Here is a 19,319-nt window from a genome sequence, read left to right as displayed (position 1 = left end):
ATCTAAGCATCACTTCCATCCTGCTCTGAGGCTGGGGATGTGGAGCCCAGGGCCAAGCTTCCATCCAGGGTTTAGTGAAGGACAGGTATGAGGTTGGTACAGAGGCTGCAGGTCCAAACCGGAAAGGGTGTCGAGATGCTCCCTCCTTGTGAGCTCATGGTGAGAGCCACTGAGCTGGAGTCAGGCAGATCTGCACAGACCAGACAGGAAGGAGGAAACTCAGGTGCCCCCTGAGCAGGTTTTAAAAAATAGCCTTTGTGACCAGAAAATGAATGGCTGTTTCTTCTCTGCCTAGATCATCATGCTCAGGAACCACATTCACCACTGCAGAGCATCGGGCATCTTTCTTCGGTTGGAGGGTGGAGGCCTGATTGCTGGCAACAACATCTGCCACAATGCGGAGGCCGGCGTGGACATCCGGAAGAAGTCCAACCCTCTCATTCTGGTACTTCCTCCGTCTTGGTGCCCCTTGCAGGGTGGCTCATAGTTCTCAGAAACCTTTTCTAGGATGTCTAAGCAAATGCTACCATTTTAAATTCCTGTTGCTTCCTGCTTTTAAGTCATTCCTGTCCTTTCCTCTGTGGGTCCTAGTGACTCTGGTCTCTTCCTCCATGTGTTGAAGGTGACTTTGGATAAATCACATCCCTGAAGTCTTCCCCCAGCAAGGATGAGGACCCAGCAGACAGGGAAGTTCACAGGGCCTTCCTTCCTACAGCTCTGATATGCTCTTGTGGGTTTTGAGTTCAGTAAAAATAAAGATATGATGTCTGCCCTGAAAAACACTTGGTTACCCTGGTGAGTCTGCCAAATCCTTCAGGGGAAAATCTGGAAACCAGTAAGAATAGGAGCTCCTGCAGCAGGAAACACTTTAAAGCAAACTTGAACTTTGTTTTTGTGAAATAGTTTTGGAAAAGAAACAGCTAGCTTCTTGGTTTAAATATATGATTGTATTTAGGGTGTAAATTAGAAGAGTGAAACAATTATAATTTATTATAACCTAAGATTTTAACCACCATGCAAAAGGCAACTAACTGGGAAACAGAAAAGCTAGGTTTCAGATCCGGCTCTGCCACAAATGTACTGTGTGACCCTGGGCCTCTTTCCCCGTTTGCTCAGAGGAGTTTGGCAGAAATACCTCCAAAGGTCCTTGTAGCTCGTATACCTTCTGGTGGCCTCCTGCCTCATGGGAAACCTAAGCTCCCTGGGGCTACACCTTCCACAGTCCCCCTCCCTTCCCTGGGTGGTCCCTGAGGCCTGTGCTTAGTCAGTGTTCCCACATATTGGGGCTCCGCCCCCGGGGCCCTGGGGTAATGTGGCCTTGATAATGATCATGCTCTTTGGAGGCTCAGAAATTTTCAGTACTGTGCATTGTAGATGAAGGCAAGAGCCCTCAGCATTAAGTGTCAGGATGTAACTATTAATACATCCCAAGAGTCTGGGTGGGGTAGACTCCTCTCTCGGGAGTCTCTCTGACAGGTATCCATGTGTGCACCTGTGCAGAGAGGGCAGGGCCACGCCCGGTCCATTCACTTTGTTTTGTGCTTGGGATCCTGCAGTGACGTGTTTTCCTCTGCTGACGCATCCTGGCCCTGCTGTGGGGCAGCACTGAGCCCTCTGCTGCTCACCGGCATGTCTGATCTGCCTTCTGTGGTATCTCCTGTTCACCTGCAGTGTAACCAGATCCACCACGGCCTTCGGTCCGGCATTGTTGTCCTTGGCAATGGGAAAGGCATCATCCGGAACAATCAAATCTTTTCAAACAAGGAGGCTGGCATTTACATCCTGTACCACGGAAATCCAGTTGTGAGGTATGTATGTGCCTCTGTACTCAGACCATCCTGCTCACCCATGGTCCCTTTCTTCCTCTTTCATCGCTGCTTCCCTGCTTCCTGTCTTTGCTTCATTTGAAACCATTTTTGTTTACTAAAGCAACTGTATACATGCAAGCAGAGAAGAGACAGGCTTCACTCACAATCCCACCTCAGTAACACAGCCTTCTGTGTTATATTATCTGTATTCTGTGCTTTTGTGTCTGTGTTCCCTTCCAGTTAATTATGTGGGGCCATTCTATTCAGCAGGCATTATTGGGCACTTCTAATAATGATAACAAAGGTAAACCAGGTAGACTCTGCTCCCTTGGAGCTTACTCTAGTCTGGAGGAAGACATGTGTGTCCAGAAATAATGCTAAGATAGGACTGGCATAGAGGTTTCAACTCACTTGACAACTCTGATCGGTTGTTAGTGGCTACCTGGGATGCTGTATTAAGATTGGAGGCTACATCTGACCTCAGCACGGAAGCATGCCGTGATCCATCACTGGTATAAGCTGTAGGTAGTGGGGCTGCGGATCTGCCCTCCCACCCATCATGTGGTGCAGGCTGTGATAAATGCTGTCAAAGTGGTACCGAGAGGGGGAGTTATTCTGATGAGGGGACTGTGGGGAGCCTCATTTGGGAGCTGGCATTGGGGTTAAGACTTTGAAATACGGGTAGGACTTGGCCTCTCATGGAACTGGGGAGTAGACACTCCTAGAGAAGGAAGTGGTGTGAGCAGAGGCAGGTGAACATAGCAGAGTCAGGGAGCACACAGTCCTCTGGGGCTTGAGAAAAAGTCTCACACAAGTTGTGACATTGCTGTAAAACATCTCAAGTTGGGACTGTCCCAGATCATCTTGGGTCCTGTGGTCACTGCAGCCTGAGTGTTTATATCCCCGTGGCAGTCCATCTCTGCCGGGAAGTGTGCTAGAAAGCCTTGGGCCAGATGAGGAAGGCTTTATGTAGTCCAGTGGGAAAGGTGGAGTTTATTCTGTCTAGATAAGGGGGGATCACTAAAGGTTTTGAGTGGAAGACTCACATGTTATGTCTGCGCTTTACAAAAATAACTGGAATTACTGTGCAGCAAATATAGTCTGAGAGTTTTCCCCTGCATTATCCTGTGTGTACTTTTCCATGTTGTTGAAGGATCTTATATTTATCACTTTGGTCAGTTTCAGAACATTCCTCATTTTTGAACCAGTCCTATTACTGTTAGGCTTCTATTTTTTCACTATTGTAGGCAGCTTGGTTTTGTTTGTTGTTTAGTCACTAAGTTATGTCCGACTCTTTTGCGACCCCATGGACTGTAGCCCACCAGGCTCCTCTGTCCATGGGATTTCCCAGGCAAGAATACTGGAGTGGGTTGCCATTTCCTTCTCCAATAGGCAGCTTACTAAAAACAATTAGTGATCACATGATTATGGAGCTGTTTTCCCATCTTTTACATTATTGCCTTAAGATAAGAGTATGGGTTTGCATGTGTGCATATTATTCATTAAACACACATTTAGGTGTTTACTCCATCTAAGGGGGTTAGCAGTATAAAGGATGTATGAACAGTCTCTGCTCTGTGAAGTGTTTGGTGTCATTCTGCAGATGGGAGCTGTAAGGGAAGGACCCACTAAAGTGAGCATTTTTATACGTCTTCATGCAAGTGCAGAAGGAAACCAGTCATGATTGCAGCTGAGTGAGTCAGGACAGGGCATGTGGGGTGCTGACATTTGAGCAGTGCTCAGATGGTAAAGAATCTGCCTGCAATGCAGGAGACCCAGGTTCAATCCCTGGGTCAGGAAGATGCCCTGGGAATGGCAACCCACTCCAGTATTCCTACCTGGAAAATTCCATGGACAGAAGAGCCTGGCAGGCTACAGTCCATGGGGTTGCAAAGAGTTGGATGTGACTAAGCGACTAACACTTTACTTTTTACTGAAGGACAAATAGGATTTTTTGGCCTCAGAAAGGCATTACAAGCCTGGGGCAGTGAAATTTGGAGTATGACCTGGGAAAGTGGTGGGAAAAGTGTGGTATGTCTGGGCATAAGGTCAGCCTACAAAGTGGGGTTGATGCTGGAACATGGAGGAACTCGAATACCACGTGTGGTAGCTAGAATAATGGCCCCCAAATCTATCCATTTTCTAATCCTTGGAACCTGTGCATAGATTGCCTACAAGGCAGAAGAGACTGTGCAGATGTGATAAGGGTGCTGAGATGGGGAGAGTACCCTGGGTGATCCAGGTGGGCCCAGTGTAATCACAGGGTCCTTAGAAGAGGGAAGCAGGAGAGTCAGAGAAGGAAATGTGTCAACAGAGGCAAGGCCAGAGGAATGAGGCCACGGACCAGGAAGCCTGGGCCGCCTCTAGGAGCTGGAAAGGTCAGAAACAGATGCTTTCCGAGTCTCCAGAAAAAAGGCGGGTCTACTGGCACCTTGATTTAGCCCTGTCAGACCCATTTTGGACTTCTGACCTCCTAAACCGGAAGATAATAAACTCGTGCTGTTCTAAACCACTAAGTTTTTGGTAATTACTTACTGCAGCCATATACCCAAACCTTGTGGGTGCTGGGGAGCTGTTGAAGGGTTTCGAGCAAGGAATATTACAACCATATCAGTGTCTTGGCTTTTTCATTGTTGTTATTTTATTTTATTTTTGGCTTTTTAAAACAGTCCCTTTGAGGGAATTCTCTGGTGATCCAGGGGTTAAGACTCCATGCTCTTACTGCTGAGGGCCTTTGTTCCCCCTGGTTGGGGAAAAAGATCCCACAAGCCAAAAGCCTCCCCCCACAAAACAAATTCTGGGTTTAGATGTAAACTACTATATGCAGGATGAATAAACGACAAGGTCCTACTGTACAGCACAGGGAACCATATTCAATATCCTATCCTGTGATGAACTATCATGAGAAAGAGTATGAAAAAGAACGTCTGTATGTGTATAAGTAAGTCACTTTGCTATACAGCAGAGATTGGCACAACATTATAAATCAAATACACTTCAATAAAAAGTATCTTTTGAATAAAACAGTCGCTTTGAGAGAATTTGGTTGTGCTTTTTTCCTTTATGTTTCTTTGTGATGGAGGACAGGGATTTGTGGGAGGTCCCTGAATTTCAAGGTCCGTGATGTGACCTCAATAAGGCAAGCCATTGAGCATATTTTTTTGCTGGTAAGAGTTACATAACCTATGGTTTTTTGTTTTTGTTTGTTTTTTGCCTTGGCTGCAAGGAAGCACAGGACTCAAACTGTGTTAATATCCCACCCTTGGTTCTTGGAACAATGCTCTGTCCCCTTTTCCTCATGTTTTCTGATGTCTCTCTTTTTTTTTTTTCCAATTTAATTTTATTTTTAAACTTTACAATATTGTACTGGTTTTGCCAAATATCGAAATGAATCCGCCACAGGTATACATGTGTTCCCCATTGTGAACCCTCCTCTCTCCTCCCTCCCCATACCATCCCTCTGATGTCTCTTTTATCTTTGTTCTGCCTACCCTATGTGCACACACATGTTTCTTCAAGTGGCCATGGATTCTCTATGAAAGTGAGATTTGTGTTAAAGGTATAACACTCATGAATTTGCTTCCATGGTGCAGCTCTCAGAAATATGAATGAGGTTTGCCTGAGCCCATGGACTGCATCTGATTCTGAATTCTAGAAGCCCAGAGTAACCATCAGTTGATGGAATTATAATCACATCAAAGCAGTTGCTTCGCATCTGAGTAAAAACAAAAGGATGTTTTTTAACAGACAATTTCACTTATTCAATTCCAAATGCATAATGTACACACAGTTGGCATTTGGCTTCCCCACAAGGAAGTACAGGCTTCCCTGGTGGTGGCTCAGTGGTAAAGAATCTGTCTGCCAAGCAGGAGACGTGGGTTCGATCTGTGGGTCAGGAAGATTCCCCTGGAGAAGGAAATGGCAACCCACTCCAGTATTCTTGCCTGGGAAATCCCTGGACAAAGGAGCCTGGCAGGCCACAATCTATGGGGTCACAAAAGAGTCAGACACGACTCAACAACTAAACAACAGTAACATATGGTAAACGCTTTGGACCTTGCCCTAGTGATGGGAAGACTTATCAGCCAACTCCTGATCAGTGAGGTTCTGTGAGAGGAGCCAGGCTCTGTGTCAGGCTCTGAACAGCTAGTTGTGTATTTGGATCTAAATCCCTCAGCTGCATGGTAGGAAGTAGGAGGGCACCTCCTAAGAGAGGGGGCAGGTGCTTCTCCAGTATAGAAGGAGATCACAGTATTCCTGTTAGTAAAAATACCAATCAGCAAATGCGTATCCTCCAGAAATAACCCAGTTCTGCCAGTGTCTGAGTGGCTCTGTATTTACAGGCAGGCAACCAGAGTTGAGAGACGGGAGCAATGCAGGTCCTTTAACACACTCAGGTGTCTTATTCTAGGGAGCTCATTCTCGAGGACTTTCCATGGCAGTAGGGCCATGTGTGTCTCTTGAGTCAAGAGCATGCTTTCTTAGATCTTCCGTTATGCCAAGTGAGATAGGTCAGTGAAAGAAATACTGTATGATATCGCTTATACATGGAGTCTAAAAAATACAACAAACTAGTGAGTATAATAAAAAAGCAGAGTCAGATATAGAGAACAAACTAGTGGTCACCAGTAGGGAGAGGGAAGCAGAGAGGGGCAATTAGGGGTAGGTGATTAAGAGGTATAAAAGGTATGAAGTATTATGTATAGAATAAGCTACAAGGATATATTGTACATCAGGAATATAGTCAATTTTTATAATATCTGCAAATGAAGTATAACCTTAAAAAATTGTGAATTACTGTGTTGTACACCTTCAAATGATATAATACTGTACAACAACGATCATACAAATAAAATGGTGCTTGAGTGTGGCTAGCAGTCCAGAGAGGCTGCAGAGACAGGGATATCTGTTTCTGTGGCACAGTTGCAGGTGGTTTGGGGGCCGTGTAACTGGTGATTGCTTTCTGCCTGGCTTCTGGGCCTCAAAGAGGTGCTCCATATCCCAGTGGACCTGAGCCATCTGGGAAGCCCACAAAGAGGGTAGGCACCTTGGATGGGCATTGTCTTTGAGGCATGATGTTGGTCTGGTCTCACATTTTGTCTTCTTTCATTTTAGCCGGAACCACATTTTCAAGGGCCACGCAGCCGGCATCGCTGTGAACGAGAATGGCAGAGGCCTCATCACAGGTAGGCATGAGACTGCCTGCAGCTGTAACCAGCCAGGCAACCACAACCCAGCCAACGTCCCCAGCTTCCCACCCACCCAGTCCTTCTCCTGGACAGACTGGCCTCCTGATGGTGACCAGCGCTCGAGGACATAGGTTCCACACCCTAGCCGTGCTTACCAGGCAGGGAGGTTGCGTCCGTTCTTTGCCAGGCCTGGTGCTTACAGGATCTGAGTGGGTGGCTCACAGAACACTGTCAGAAATATTCACACCACACAAACTGAACCCCTTCTCTGGACTCTACAGGCTTGTTCCTGCTCTGGCAATCCATCCCCATTCCCCCTCTGCCTGGCCAACTCCTGTCATTCTCTGAGCCTCACCCCAATTGTCTCTTCCTGGGGGAAGCCTGCCCTGAGCTCCCATTGTACATCCACTCACTTAGTCCACCATGTAGGCCTGCTCTGTAGGACATTGTACTTAATTTCTTATGATCCATTTAATGACAGCCTCCTTTGCTGTGTTCTGTAAGGCAAGGATCATGTCCATCTGGTACGTCAGTGTAGCCTCAGCACAGAGCATAGCCATACCTAGGACATTAAGGGGATCCAGCAAACACTGGGCCAGTAACTCCTCTTGACTGAATCCCGCCTTTCGTCATTTATCGGACATGTTTTGAGCACACGGTGTATGCAAGAGCTGGGGATACAACAGTGAAGAAAACAGATAATTTCTGCTGTCAGGAACTGACATTTCAGGAGGCGAAAATAACAAAAGCATGTATTTTTTTTTTTCAAGAAGAGTCATCTCTGAGGGTGATACATATTTTTGTTTTTTGGCCACACCGCACAGCTTCAGGATCTTAGTTCCCCAATCAGGGATGAAACTTTGGCCCTGGCAGTGAAAGCACCAAGTCCTAACCATTTGGCTGCCAGGGAATTTCCTCTACAGATAATTAAAATAGGGCGATAGACAAACTGGGTATTTAGGACTGTGTGGTCAATGCAGGCCTTCCAAAAAAGTGACATGTAAACCAGAAGCTGGAGGATGGCAAGGAACTCAGGAAAGAACCAGGATTCCAAATGGGGCCACCTGTGGGAACAGACTTGGCAGGCCTGAGGAGCACAGAGGTTGCCCCTTTGGCTGCAGTGTGGTGAGCAAGGGGCAAGGAGTATGAGATGGGGTCCCAGAGGCAGGCAGGAGCTGGTCACACAGGGCCTCCTGAACCATTGCAGTCCTGTCGCAAGAGGCTGAGAGTCTGCCTCATCCTGGTGCTGCGGCAGCAGTGTCCCAGGACACCCCTTCTCACTGGTGGCCCTTCAGCCCGCCCCCTCCCAGAGACATGGTGGAGGGGAGAGGAGGGCTGTGGTCAGTCCAGAACTGAGGCTGAGAAGGACAGGCTCGCACCTCCCCAGGCCTGTGAGGGGTGGCTGGATTCTGCGTCAGTGCTCCCGAGGACAGTCCCCCAGGACAGACAGCCCTGCCTGGCCTTGGTCCGAGGATGCTAAAGCCAGCCTGTTCTTAGTTATCAGTCCTCCAGGCCGCTAGATGCAGTGGGTTCTGGGGATACAGGAAACCACAAGGCAGACACAAACCTTGCCCTTGGGGAAAGCAGACAGCAGACACGTCCTTGGGAAGCCACACAGCAGACAAGATTCTGGGTGCTGCCTCCTGAGAGGGGCAGGCCTCAGCATCCTTGTCCGGACTTGTTTTCTGTCAGCTGTTCAAGTCCCCATGGCAGCACTGTAGGAGGCCTGTGACCCTCTTTTCCACCTCTTTCCATAGAAAATGTCATCCGAGAGAATCAGTGGGGAGGTGTGGACATCCGCCGAGGAGGGGTCCCCATCCTCAGGAGCAACCTCATCTGCTTTGGCTACTCGGATGGTGTGGTTGTGGGGGATGAAGGCAAAGGCCTGCTAGAAGGAAACACCATCTACGGTGAGAGCCGCTCTCCTTGGGGACAGGTTTGGGGGCCAGTGCAGCCTGAAGGCAGGAAGCACAGGTTCCACCTCCAACTTGTAGGTCCTAAGAGAGTCACTGCTGTTCCCTGGGCCTCCAGTACCTCATCTTAACCAGCCTGTATCTCAGGTCACAGCCCCTCTCAGAAGGCATGAGCCTTTCATAAATCACCTTCTAATCCAGGTTGACCCCATGGGGTCAGCAAAGCAGAGAGCTTTAATCCCCACTTAAAACAACCAAGGGCAGGAGTGGATCTTATGTAAGGACAGGGCCATCTGATTTCTGATACATGAACATCTAATCCCTCTTGCTCTTTCTTTTGATCCAGAGAACTAAAAATATAATGGAGAAATAGGGTAATCATAGAAAGAAAACTATTCTCATTCATTCTGTGACCTTGGGCCACACCTCAGTCTTTCTGGACTGTATCTCTAATAATAACAATAGCTAACCTACATTCAGGTCCTGGACTCTTACTAGGCCCTTTCTGTGCATTATCATATTTAATCCTCAGGACCCCTTCTGAGGTTGGTACAGTTAGTAACCCCATTTTAAAGATGAGGAAACTGAGGCACAGAGAAGTTTAGTAACCTGCTCAGGATCACACAGGTAAGGAGTGGTAGGGCTGGGACTCAAACCCTGCATTTCCGTGCAGGGTGTGGTTGGGCTGGATGAGTTCTGAGGGCCCTTTGGGCACTGTCACCATGGGCTCGTGTGTTTCCGATCTGGAAGTGGGGCCTTGGCAGTTCCCAGAGCACTTTTACACCCCATGGAGTGACAACAGTTGTGAGATTAACCTGACTGTTACTACCCCTTGTATGAAGGAGAAGCCTGCAGCAGCCAAGCCCTAAAGTGACTCGTTCAAGGCCATTTACCAATCAGTGGCCCAGTTTCCCAGGCCAGTGCCTTTTTGCTTCCCTGCCTGAGATACTGGGTTCTGCCTTGCCTGTTGGCAGCGTTAACGACCAGCTCCTTTCACTGTTACAGCTAATAAGGGCTGTGGGGTGTGGATGATGGCGTCCAGCCTGCCCCACGTCACCAGCAACCATGTCAGCTACAATGGCCTGTACGGAGTGGCAGTGTTCAGCCAGAAGGATGGCTCCGGAGAATTCCCAGGCGGCCACGGGGCCCAGGAGAACTTCAGTGAGGACGGGGATGCCATCCTGTGGGAGACAGAGCTGGAGAAGGATGACGACCCGCTGCGCCGGCCCATCACCATAGCTCTGGTCGAGTCCAACAGTGTTAACCACAACGGAGGTGAGCACCCCTCCCCACAGCCCTGCCGCAAGGCCTCCCATGCTCGGCCTGCCCTGAGACCCTTCAGCCTCATCAGCCACTTCTTTAGCCACTCACCTGGTACCCCCACCCCCTGGACTTCAATCCATTCTCTTCTTCTCCCACCACACCCCTCGCCTTTCTCTTGCCCGAAATTCCCTTTCTCCCATCCACATGTCCCAAACAACACGGACCTCAGAGACCTCGCCTGCCATCCTTCCCTCCTTCCACCTGGGCCCTCACCCAGCCCCACCAGCACGGGGGCTGAGACTGTTCGTTCTGTGGCTGTTTCATCAGTTCTGACAGGCAGTGAACTTGAGGCGAGGAACTGAATCCCACTCTTGTTGGTGCCCCCTGCCCCTTGGCACCAGTCCCACACCTGGCATATACATTCAGTCAATTCTGAGACACATTTTTCATATTTTTTTCACATCTCTGATGAGATACATCTTACAGTTGATGGCATATCATGGTTTAATTGGCAGTGATTTTTTTTTAGATTTCCCTGGTGGCTCAGTAAAGCGTCTGCCTACAATGCGGGAGACCTGGGTTCAGTCCCTGTGTCAGGAAGATCTCCTGGAGAAGGAAATGGCAACCCACTCCAGTATTCTTGCCTGGAAAATCCCATGGACAGAGGAGCCTGGTAGGCTACAGCATGGGGTCGCAAAGAGTCGGACACGACTGAGCGACTTCACTTTCTTTTTTCTTTCTTAGAGATACAGAAAATAAGAATATTTAAAATCCATGTTATCTTAAACTTGATAAAAATGGATGGTAGGTGTTTGATGTTTGTTGAATGGGGAAAAGAAATTATTGTGGAATTCATCCAACTCTACAGCTCCCACACCTGGCTGATTATGAGAATCACTCTGGGGAATGGTGGAGGAAGGCTTGTTAAAGAGAGGCCCCTGGGCCCTGAGGAAGCTCATCACCCTGGGAGTGGCCGAGGCAGGGAGATGGGGGGCCAGTGGCCCCAGCCCACTTACTTACCTGGAAAATGAGTTCTGTTCCCTCCCAGTTCAGGGTTTCCTTCCCGTGGCCACACTGTCCAGTTCAACAAGCAAAGCCACGTAAATTCAAAACACTTGATTTATTTTTGCGATTCTCAACCAAGCCAAGAGAAGCAACAGGCAGGTGGCACCAAAAAATTCAGACCTGCAGGGCTTACAACCCAGACTGCTTCCACAAGACCCTGTGGTCATCACCCTCCCTCAGCCTCCTCCCCCTGCTGCCCGAGCCTCCCGCTCCTGGCGGGGTTGCGGCAGACGTCACCACTGGGAGTCCTCACCACCCCAGGTCGGCCTGCCATGCTGCCTCTTCCTGACCACAGTTCTGCGGTTCTCAGCCTGCTGATCTTGTGCTTTTTTTTCCCTATGGTATCTGTAAGACATTTCTTAATTCTTCAGAAATAAGAAAATTTCCCCAGACAATAGGGAGGCAGATTCTAGCTCAGAATGGGAAGCAGAACAAAAGCAACAGAATTTTCACTCAGGTGAGTCTGTCTGTCCAGAGGCAGGATGGGCAGCCTTGATCAGGTAGTGAGCGCTCCGTCCCAGGAGGTACAGACGGCAGTCGGGGGAGACAACTGTAGGAGGCATTCCAGTGCAGGATGAGTGCCTGGGCCAGAGGACCAGCTGAGTCTCAGGCGCCTCTTCACAGCGTGTCTCCGTCCCCCTCACTGAGCACTTGGCTCAGAAGGAACAGAGTTTCCTTGCTGGTCCTAGGTTTCCTCCTGCTCTGTTATCCAGCTTGGAAGATGCAAGTCCCCAGGGCTGCCTCTCCCTCTCCTCCCTACCTCCTTTCCTGGGTGCACAGTTCTGAGAAGGCTTTTCCTCCTGGTCTGGTTAGCAGTGACCCTGGGGCCACCCTGTGCTTCCTCTCCCCCCACAGCCTCAGGACTCTACATCCAGAGCAGTGAGGCACTGCACATTGTAACCAACGTGATCCACGCCAACAGAGTCAGGGGCATCACTGTGGCCCAAAGCAGTCAGCTCACCCGTGTGGCCAACAACAGCATCTCCTGCAACCGCCAGAGTGGGGTCAAGATCGAGGCCCAGTGCAAGGTGGAGCTCCGGGGCAATGGTATCTATGACAACAGAGGCCATGGCGTCATCACCAAGGGTGACAGCACCGTCATGGAAAATGACATCATTGGCAACCGGGGCAGTGGGCTGCAGCTGCTGCCCTTGTCTGACACAAAGGTGTGTGTGTGTGTGTGTGTGTGTGTGTGTGTGTGTGTGTGTGAGTGTGAGACATGCGTGCCTACACCAGTCCCAGGAGAGCCACGTGTGTGTGTGTGTCATGTGCGTGCCTATGCCAGTCCTAGGGGGGCTCTCTTGCCCTCTCTACTGAGAAACAAAACCATAAACCCTCAGCAGTCTGCAAGGGTGCCACCTAAACCCTGCCTGCAAGAGACAAGGGGCACTTCACACAGGAGGGGTACTGGCAGGAAACTGGGGTGGGGGTGCCCCCTGAGGTATCTTCATGGTCTTCAGGTCAAGATCAGGGCTATTTCAGCTTTCTCCTCCTAGAGGACTAATCTCACTGAGGACCTGTCTTGCCCCGGGGCCTTGCAACACTGTCCCATTACCCAGAGTAGCCTTCTCCCCACTGGCTGTCACTGTCTTCTGGAAGCCCTCCCTGGCGGTGCAGGCTGTGGGAGGTGCCCCTTTTTTGGCTTCTGAGGCGTCTCTGCCCACCCCTGCCTCCAGGGCACTTCCCTCAGTGCTGTGTCTGCTCCTTTTCCTGGTTTTCTTCCCCACAGGACCTTGAGCTCCGAGCTCCACTTTTAAGCAAAGCACTGAGTTGGGTGCTAGGGTTTCATTGTTGAGCCAAGCAGACCCAGTCCCTGCCCATGTGAAATTACAGTCCCAGAGCCTCCTTTCGGCTTTGTGGCTTCGTGAGTCCCTGACTTCGGCAAGGAGTAAAGAACTCCTTGGCTGTGCATCCAAGCACTGTGGGAAGGCAGAGGAGGGCTCACTGTCGTCTCAGCTGGGCCATCAGTGGCCCTTGCTTCCGGCTCCACCTCCTCAGTCTGAGGGCCCTTTTCACATTGTTCCTTCTTCCTGGAACATCTCTCCCTGCTCTGTGCCTGAGAAACTCCTACAGCTTATCCATCACCTTTTCCAGGAAGCCTTCTCTGGTTCTCTGGCTGCTCGACAGCCTTTCCATGAGCTCCCTTGGCTCAGTGCTGACTTACCTAGCGTGCTTGTACCCCTCAGTTTTATAATTGGTGATTCATTCACCTGGCTTCCCACCAGTCCCCGAGGTGTGACAAGCTTTGGCTGCCTCTCCCAGGTAATAAAGAACCGAATCCATTCATTCCGGGCCTCCGGCATTGCAGTGCAGGGCCACGCCAAGGCCCTGGTGCAGGAGAACACCATCTTCCAGGGCAGGACCAACAAGACCATCTTCCAGCAGAGCTCAAACAACCAAGAATGCATTATACAGAACAACAGGTTCTTGGTCTTCAAGAAGTAAGTGCATGGGGTGCCTAAACCAATCTTCTAGAACCACCGCGAGGTCACTGGGGAAGCCAGGCCTAGTGATTGTGGCAACCCTTGCTCTAGTCATGCCAGCTTTCAGCTCTGGTCAGATAAAGGCCTGTGCTTGACCTTTGTGTTGGGCCTGGGCAGAGGAGCTGAGCCTGACTCCCTAGGAGGGAATAAGCTTTCAAAGAGTCTGGGTATGTGGTTTCAAATCTCACCTCTGCCAGCTACTGGCTATGTGACCTTGGGCAATTTACTCAGCATCTCTGAGCCTTAGTAAAATCCACTTAATAAAGTCCGTAGCACCAACTTAAGATAAAATAAGGTCCTGTGACCTAGTAGCATATCTGAGGTCTCACATGAGTGTTTATTGCTGTGGCCACTGTTGCCCCTTGAACAAATACCCCCAGGCTTTTACTCACCCCTTAGTAGCCAGCCTCTGACACTGCCCACACCTTGCCAGCCCTACTTGTAATATTATCATAAAAATACAAGACAATGTTGCTGGTTTAAGCAGTTTAGGATTTGATATGTATTACAGGTGATTCCTTGTAACTTAGGTCAGAAAGTCCTGATCAAACCATCACTATCATTTGATTTTCCCCAACCCTTCATAACCTCCACAAAAGCTTAAGAGATAGGAAACCCATCAGTTTCTGCCCTCTGTAGATTTGTATTTTCCAGAATGTCATCTAAAGAAATAATATACCATGTAGTCTTTCGAGCCCAGCTTCTTAGACTTAGCCCAGTGTATCCCGGATTCCCCTGTGGTGTCACAACTGTCATTCATTCTTTTTGTCGCTTAATGAACACACCACTTGGTTTATCTGTTCATCAGCTGAGGAATATTTAGGTAGCTTCTAATTTTTGCTGATGATTAATAAAGCTTGTATGGGACTTCTCTGGCAGTTCAGTGGTTAAGAGTCTGCCTTCCAACGCAGGGGGTGCAGATTCAATCCCTCGTCAGGGAGCTAAGATCCCCACATGCCACAGGGTATGGCCAAAAACTAAAGGTAAATGAATGAATAAAGCTTGCATAACATTCATGGTCATACATAATGGGAAAAAAAAATTGGGCCTGGAGGAATGAAAGAAAAAAAGAGAAACTCACTGGTCTTATCTAGATCCTTGTTTAAAGATGGAGGAATAGAGGACGAGAGGGAACCTGTCCAGGGTTGCATCAGAACTGAAGGCAGAGCTGGAACTGGATTTAGCTTCATGCATGTCCCACCCCCTTTTGCTATCACTTTAACTAGGGAGACACAACCTATACCCCAATTTAAACACCTGGATCTTGAGCCAAAGGTAAGGTTGTACAGGACATTCAGCAAATGCTCTAAACCCTCAAAGACTGCATTCTCATTTTGCCCCTTCAGGTCTGATACATGGCGCCTGGCGAACCCACCAGCACGGCCTCACCTTGAAAACTCTCTCCGAGGCCCCTCCGCTGCCCATGGTGGGCAGAAGGTGACAGCCATGGCAACCAGAATCACAGCCCATGTGGAAGGTGGTTACCACAGCAAACGCAGCATCTTCTGCACCATCCTGTAAGAATGGAGAGCTGCAGGAGGAGGCAGCTGGGGGGCGTCCAAAGACCCCAGGAAGCAGGCACATACCCTGCTGTCAGGCTTGGGCCCTACCGGGCCAAGAGGTTGCAGCCTTCACGGAGGGAAGAAGTAGCACTTGTGAAGGCTCCTGCTCATCTTATCTCCTCCTCCCTGAAAAGCAGGCTCTCAAGTCTTCTGGGGACTGAGAACAAGGCACCTCCAAAGCCCTTTAGCTCCACAGCCCACAGCAGGAAGGAGCTTGGGTTTTGTGTTGGTTTGGTTGGTTGGTATTTTTGGCTGTGCCATGCGTGCTGCTTGCAGGATCTTAGTTCCCCAACCATGGAATTATTTTTCAAGGAGAAAAAGGGAACAGAAGTTGGTGGGTTTCTAGTCCCTCGAGCTCTTGTAGAGATGATGAAGAGTTGGGGAAATTGATTCTGAAACCTTGGCCAGGGTTTTCTGTTTGAGTTACAGGGAACTATACACACCAAACCCAGAATCTTCTCAGGGAAGAACGAATTTACTTTTAAGGGACAGAAGTGATTCCAGGGAGATGGAAAGAGCCCCCGAGTCATCCCCTTTCCTAGCCCTCACCTTGACTCTCCAGGGACACTGCAGCACCCACTCTGCTGTGAGGGGGCTGGAGGTTCGGTTTCCTAAGGACACAGTTCTCTTGGATGTGGACCTTGAAGGAGTAGGAGCTGGAGATAAGGAGCCTCTCTCGGCAGGCTGCCCCAGGGACAACTGGGAAAGCAGGAGGGGCGTGTGGAGAAGGCTTCCCTCAAGTGCTTAGGTGTGCAGGTGAGGGCTGCGCAGTGCAAGGACTCACCTGACTGCTCCACCCTCTAGTTGCCCCCAGACTCAGGAGGACATAGTTGACTCAGTGCCTGCAGCACAGGGAGGATTCGAATCCCACAAGCACACCCAGACCAGCCGCCCCTGCTGGGCGCCAGACAGGTGGAGATGGAGGTGCTTGGGGCCCCATCTGTGTCCACATTCTCATGGATGACCGACCACCTGCCTTTACAGACCCTACCGTGGTTTCCCACTCTGTGCCTTGGCTCACACACTCCTTACCTTTGGGCGTGCCCTCCTCGCCAGCTATGCACACCCAGGTCCCACCCATCCTTCCAGGCTCAACACGCCATGTGAATGGCAGCACTCTGCCCTCTGAGCCTCCTCTGCCCCCACAGGGTACACTCTGTCTTGCTTAGAAATTACCCAGGTCCATCCCTGTCCACTGACTCACCTGTAAGCTCCATGAAGGTCACCGCCTGTGTCCCCAGCCCAGGGTACGGGGAGGGTTAGTAGCTTGAGGAGAGGGACAGGAAGGCTCTGCTAAGCTCAACTGTGAATGTGTGAAGGTTCCAGAGCCAGGCGGTCTCAGACCCACTATTCAAGGAAGGGAGCCTGACAGGCTCGGCTCAACCTAAACATTCCCCCGCCAACCTGGCCTTTCATGCGGCGCCTCACCAGCCTGGTAAGGTCATGGTTGTACGCCCACAGCTGGCGTCCCAGGCAGGTTCTGCCAGGCCCCTGGTGCTGTTCTCCCAGGTCGGGTAGGGTGTGGCTAGAGGGAGTCGGGGGCTCAGTCTCCTCCCTGAGGACTTGGGGCACAAGAGCGTGGGTCCCTCCACTCCCCAGCACTGTTCTTTGCACTTATCTGTGGCCCCAATGTGAGTTGCTGTACAAAATGCTGCCTTTTATTATTTTGTAACAAATGACTTTTCTGTGAACCAAGTGCTTATGAAAATCTCAGCAACCAAAATAAAGTTCTATATTTTAAGAGGCACTTTGGGGGGTACTTTCCTTGGTCTGGGTATCTACTGGGGGTCCTGAGTACTGGATGCAGGCCCATCACCTTTCTGCCTCCCAGAGGTACCACAGCTTCCACTGAAGGAGGCGGGAGACCAGGGCCATCATGTCCATTCAGCTTGTTCCCACAGGATCCCAGGTTTTAATGTCTGTGTCCTCACAGGTCAGGGACCGTGGTGCAGGCCGCCTGCCCCATGCGCTTTCTGAAGAGCAACAGTGAAGTCCCTAGTGTGGATGACCTAATGGCCTGCAAAGGGATTTCAGATCCATGACCACGTTTTCCCCAGTTTTACTCATTTAGCATCTACACATAACTTGGGTAGAAAGCCAGTAATTAGTATTTAAGTGCTCTTTTAATTAAGACTTTTTAGGATAGTTTTAGAATTTTTCTCTTAAATATTCTTAACTGAGGTGTAGTGGATGTATGTTTCAGGTGTACAGCATAGTGGTTCATCATTTTTAAAGGTTATGCCCCATTTATAGAATAGTAGCTATATTCCCTGTGCTGTACAATATCCTGTAGTTGATTCTCCTTGTAGTTTATTAATAGTAGCTTGTACCTCTTAATCGCCTACCCTTACCTTTCTCCCCCTTCCCTCTCCCACTTGTTCAGTCGCTCAGTCATGTCAGACTCTCTGCGACCCCATGGACTGCAGCACGCCAGGCTTCCCGGTCCTTCACCATCTCCCACTGGTAACCACTACTTGGTTCTCTAGATCTAAGAGTATGTTTCTTGTTATATTCACTAGTTTATTTTTTAGGTTCCACATATAAGTGCTATCATAGAGCATTTGTCTTTCTCTGACTTATTTCACTAAGCATGATACCCTCCAAATTCATCCTTGTTACAAATGGCAAAATTTCATTATTTTTATGGCTGAGAGTTTATGTCCATGAGTCTGTTTCTGTTTTGTAGATAGGTTCGTTTTGTCATAAGGTGTTTCCCTTGTGGCTCAGACAATAAAGAATCTGCCTGTAATTCAGGAGACCCAGGTTCGATCCCCGGGTCAGGAAGATGCCCTGGAGAAGGGAATGTCTAACCACTCCATTACTCTTGTATGGAGAATTCATGGACACCGGAACCTGGTGGGCTACAGCCCATGGGGTTGAAAAGAGTTGGGTACGACTGAGGGACCTATAGCCTTCGTTTTTCATATTTTAAATTCCACATATAAGTGATATCTTAGGGTATTTGTCTTTCTCTGACTTCACTTGATAATCTCAATCAAGGTCCGTTCATGTGGCTGCAAATGGCCTCATTTTGTTCTTTTATGGCTGAATAGTATTCCATTGTATATATGCACATCTTGATCCATTCATCTGTCACTGGACATTTAGGTTGCTTCCATGTCTTGGCTATCGTGAATAGTGCTGCTATGAACAAAGGGGTGCACATATCTTTTTGGATTCGTTTTGTCTGGATATATGCCCAGGAATGGGATTGCTGGGTCATACGGTAATTGTTTTTAGTTTTATGAGGAATGGAATACTGACCAGTGTGAGGTGGTACCTCATAGCTTTAATCTGCATTTCCCTAGTAATTAGCAATGTTGAGCATCTTTTCACATGTCTATTGGCCATCTGTATCTCTTCTTTGGAGAAATGTCTCCTGGAACCCAAAGGGCCGAGTCAGCCACTAGAGATGACTCCTGCATCCAAGGGGCAGCAGCTTTCAAAGTTGGTGACAGATCTTGTTCTTTTGGATGGTGTCTTGCTGCCTGAGAGCTGATGCAGTGATAAAGGCTGTAACAGTGGGTTTCGCTCCTCCCCTCACTCACTGCCCACACAATGGTGCCTGCCCTCTAAGGTGGCCCAGGCATCCTCTGAGTACACCCTCAGGTGCGGTGCTACCAGACCCCAACCCCTTCAGGCTGTTTGCACGAAGTTCACCTCGGTCCTCTCATGGAGTCTAATCTCCGAAGCCTAAGCTTCTGCACCCAGCCCCCGCCCGGACTGTGGACATGAACTCCAGTGGACACCTATCAGGCTGGGGAGTGCACACCCATAGCACTGACCGTCTATACGGGTCTTTATCTGTTCTAGCAGCTGCAGACTGATGGCTGTGCTCTCCTCAGAGGCTCTGAAGCTCCTTTATATTCTGGCTGATCTCTGCTGGTGAAGGGACTTCAGGGTGGGGGAACCTTTCCTCTTTCACAGCTTTCTTCCAAGAGCACAGGTACAATCTGGATTCCTTCCCCTCCCCCCTTTTCTTTCATCCTACTGTTACGTGGAGATTTTCTTGCTCTTTCAGGGGTCTGAGGTCTTC

The 19,319-nt window shown here is 49.4% G+C and overlaps 1 protein-coding gene across 2 annotated transcripts in view; it reads left to right on the top strand.

Moving 5' to 3' along the window:
• FBXO10 (F-box protein 10) overlaps positions 1–17,030 on the top strand; it is a 42,628-nt gene extending 25,598 nt beyond the window's left edge. Inside the window, exons 5-12 of one of the 2 annotated variants that reach the window (XM_027549683.1) lie at positions 296–445; positions 1,672–1,808; positions 6,924–6,994; positions 8,755–8,907; positions 9,916–10,185; positions 12,094–12,404; positions 13,501–13,679; positions 15,068–17,030. In XM_027549683.1, the coding sequence (XP_027405484.1) occupies positions 296–445; positions 1,672–1,808; positions 6,924–6,994; positions 8,755–8,907; positions 9,916–10,185; positions 12,094–12,404; positions 13,501–13,679; positions 15,068–15,242 (1,446 nt within the window). In that variant the 3' untranslated portion in view covers positions 15,243–17,030. The remainder of the gene's footprint in view (positions 1–295; positions 446–1,671; positions 1,809–6,923; positions 6,995–8,754; positions 8,908–9,915; positions 10,186–12,093; positions 12,405–13,500; positions 13,680–15,067) is intronic. The other variant, XM_027549684.1, reaches the window with a different exon arrangement.
• Positions 17,031–19,319: the final 2,289 nt, after the last annotated feature.

The sequence above is a fragment of the Bos indicus x Bos taurus genome, chromosome 8 (genome assembly GCF_003369695.1).
Source record: "Bos indicus x Bos taurus breed Angus x Brahman F1 hybrid chromosome 8, Bos_hybrid_MaternalHap_v2.0, whole genome shotgun sequence".
Taxonomy (NCBI): Eukaryota; Metazoa; Chordata; class Mammalia; order Artiodactyla; family Bovidae; genus Bos; species Bos indicus x Bos taurus.
Note: the sequence above shows the minus strand (reverse complement) of the source record. Positions and strands in the feature narration are given on the sequence as shown.